The sequence below is a fragment of the Branchiostoma floridae genome, chromosome 13 (genome assembly GCF_000003815.2).
Source record: "Branchiostoma floridae strain S238N-H82 chromosome 13, Bfl_VNyyK, whole genome shotgun sequence".
Taxonomy (NCBI): domain Eukaryota; kingdom Metazoa; phylum Chordata; class Leptocardii; order Amphioxiformes; family Branchiostomatidae; genus Branchiostoma; species Branchiostoma floridae.
The window spans coordinates 1302411-1303434 of record NC_049991.1 but is presented as its reverse complement, the minus strand read 5'-3'; the positions used below and the strand labels follow the sequence as shown (position 1 = coordinate 1303434).

The following is a 1024-nucleotide window of genomic DNA, read 5'->3' as shown; positions in this document are numbered from 1 at the left end:
GCATGTGATCTCTAAGATGAGCCCTTCGACTGAACTGCCTGCTGCACTCCTCACACCTGTATGGTTTCTCTCCAGTGTGAGTCTGCATATGCTGCTTCAGAGTATGCAGCTCACTGAACTTCCTGCTGCACTCCTCACACTTGTAAGGTTTTTCCCCAGTGTGAGTTCGCATGTGTGTCTTCAGACGACTAGGCTTACTGAACTGTCTGCTGCACTCCTCACACTTGTAGGGTTTTTTCTCAGTGTGAGTTTGTATGTGTCTTTTCTCAGTGTGAGTCCGCATGTGTCTCTTCAGATGACTAGTGTCACTGAACTGCCTGCTGCACTCCTCACACCTGTAGGGTTTCTCCCCTGTGTGAGTCTGCATGTGTCTCTTCAGATGATCCAGCCGACTGAACTGCCTGCTACACCCCTCACATCTGTAGGGTTTCTCCCCAGTGTGAGTCCGCATGTGTGTCTTCAGACGACTAGGCTTACTGAACTGCCTGCTGCACTCCTCACACTTGTAGGGTTTCTTCTCAGTGTGAGTCTGCATGTGTCTTTTCTCATTGTGAGTTTGCATGTGTCTTTTTAGAGTACCCAGGTCACTGAACTGCCTGCTGCACTTGTCACACCTGTAGGGTTTCTCCCCTATGTGAGTCCGCATGTGTTTCTTTAAGGTACTCAGCTGTTTGAACTGCCTGCTGCACTCCTGACACCTGTAAGGTTTCTCCCCCGTGTGAGTCCTCACATGACTTGTCAAGTTTGCTTTCACACTGAATAGTTTGCTGCAATACTCACACCTGTAGGGTTTTTCCCCTGTGTGAGTCCGCATGTGATCTTTCAGATGACCCTGTCGACTGAACTGCTTTCTGCACTCTTCACATCTGTAGGGTTTCTCCCCAGTGTGAGTCCGTATGTGGTTCTTTAAAGTGCTCAGCGCACTGAACTGCTTGCTGCACTCCTCACACCTGTAGGGTTTCTCCCCAGTGTGAGTCCGTATGTGGCACTTCAGATGACTCAAACGGTTGAACTGCATACTGCA

The 1024-nt window shown here is 49.5% G+C and overlaps 2 protein-coding genes across 2 annotated transcripts in view; both read right to left on the bottom strand.

Moving 5' to 3' along the window:
- Positions 1 to 1018, bottom strand: part of LOC118429303 (zinc finger protein 436-like) — a 4800-nt gene extending 3782 nt beyond the window's left edge. The window contains exon 1 of the mRNA XM_035839785.1: positions 580 to 1018. Within this exon, the coding sequence (XP_035695678.1) occupies positions 580 to 1018 (439 nt within the window). The remainder of the gene's footprint in view (positions 1 to 579) is intronic.
- Positions 1 to 1024, bottom strand: part of LOC118429304 (zinc finger protein 492-like) — a 23906-nt gene that overhangs the window by 13649 nt on the left and 9233 nt on the right. The window lies entirely within an intron of this gene.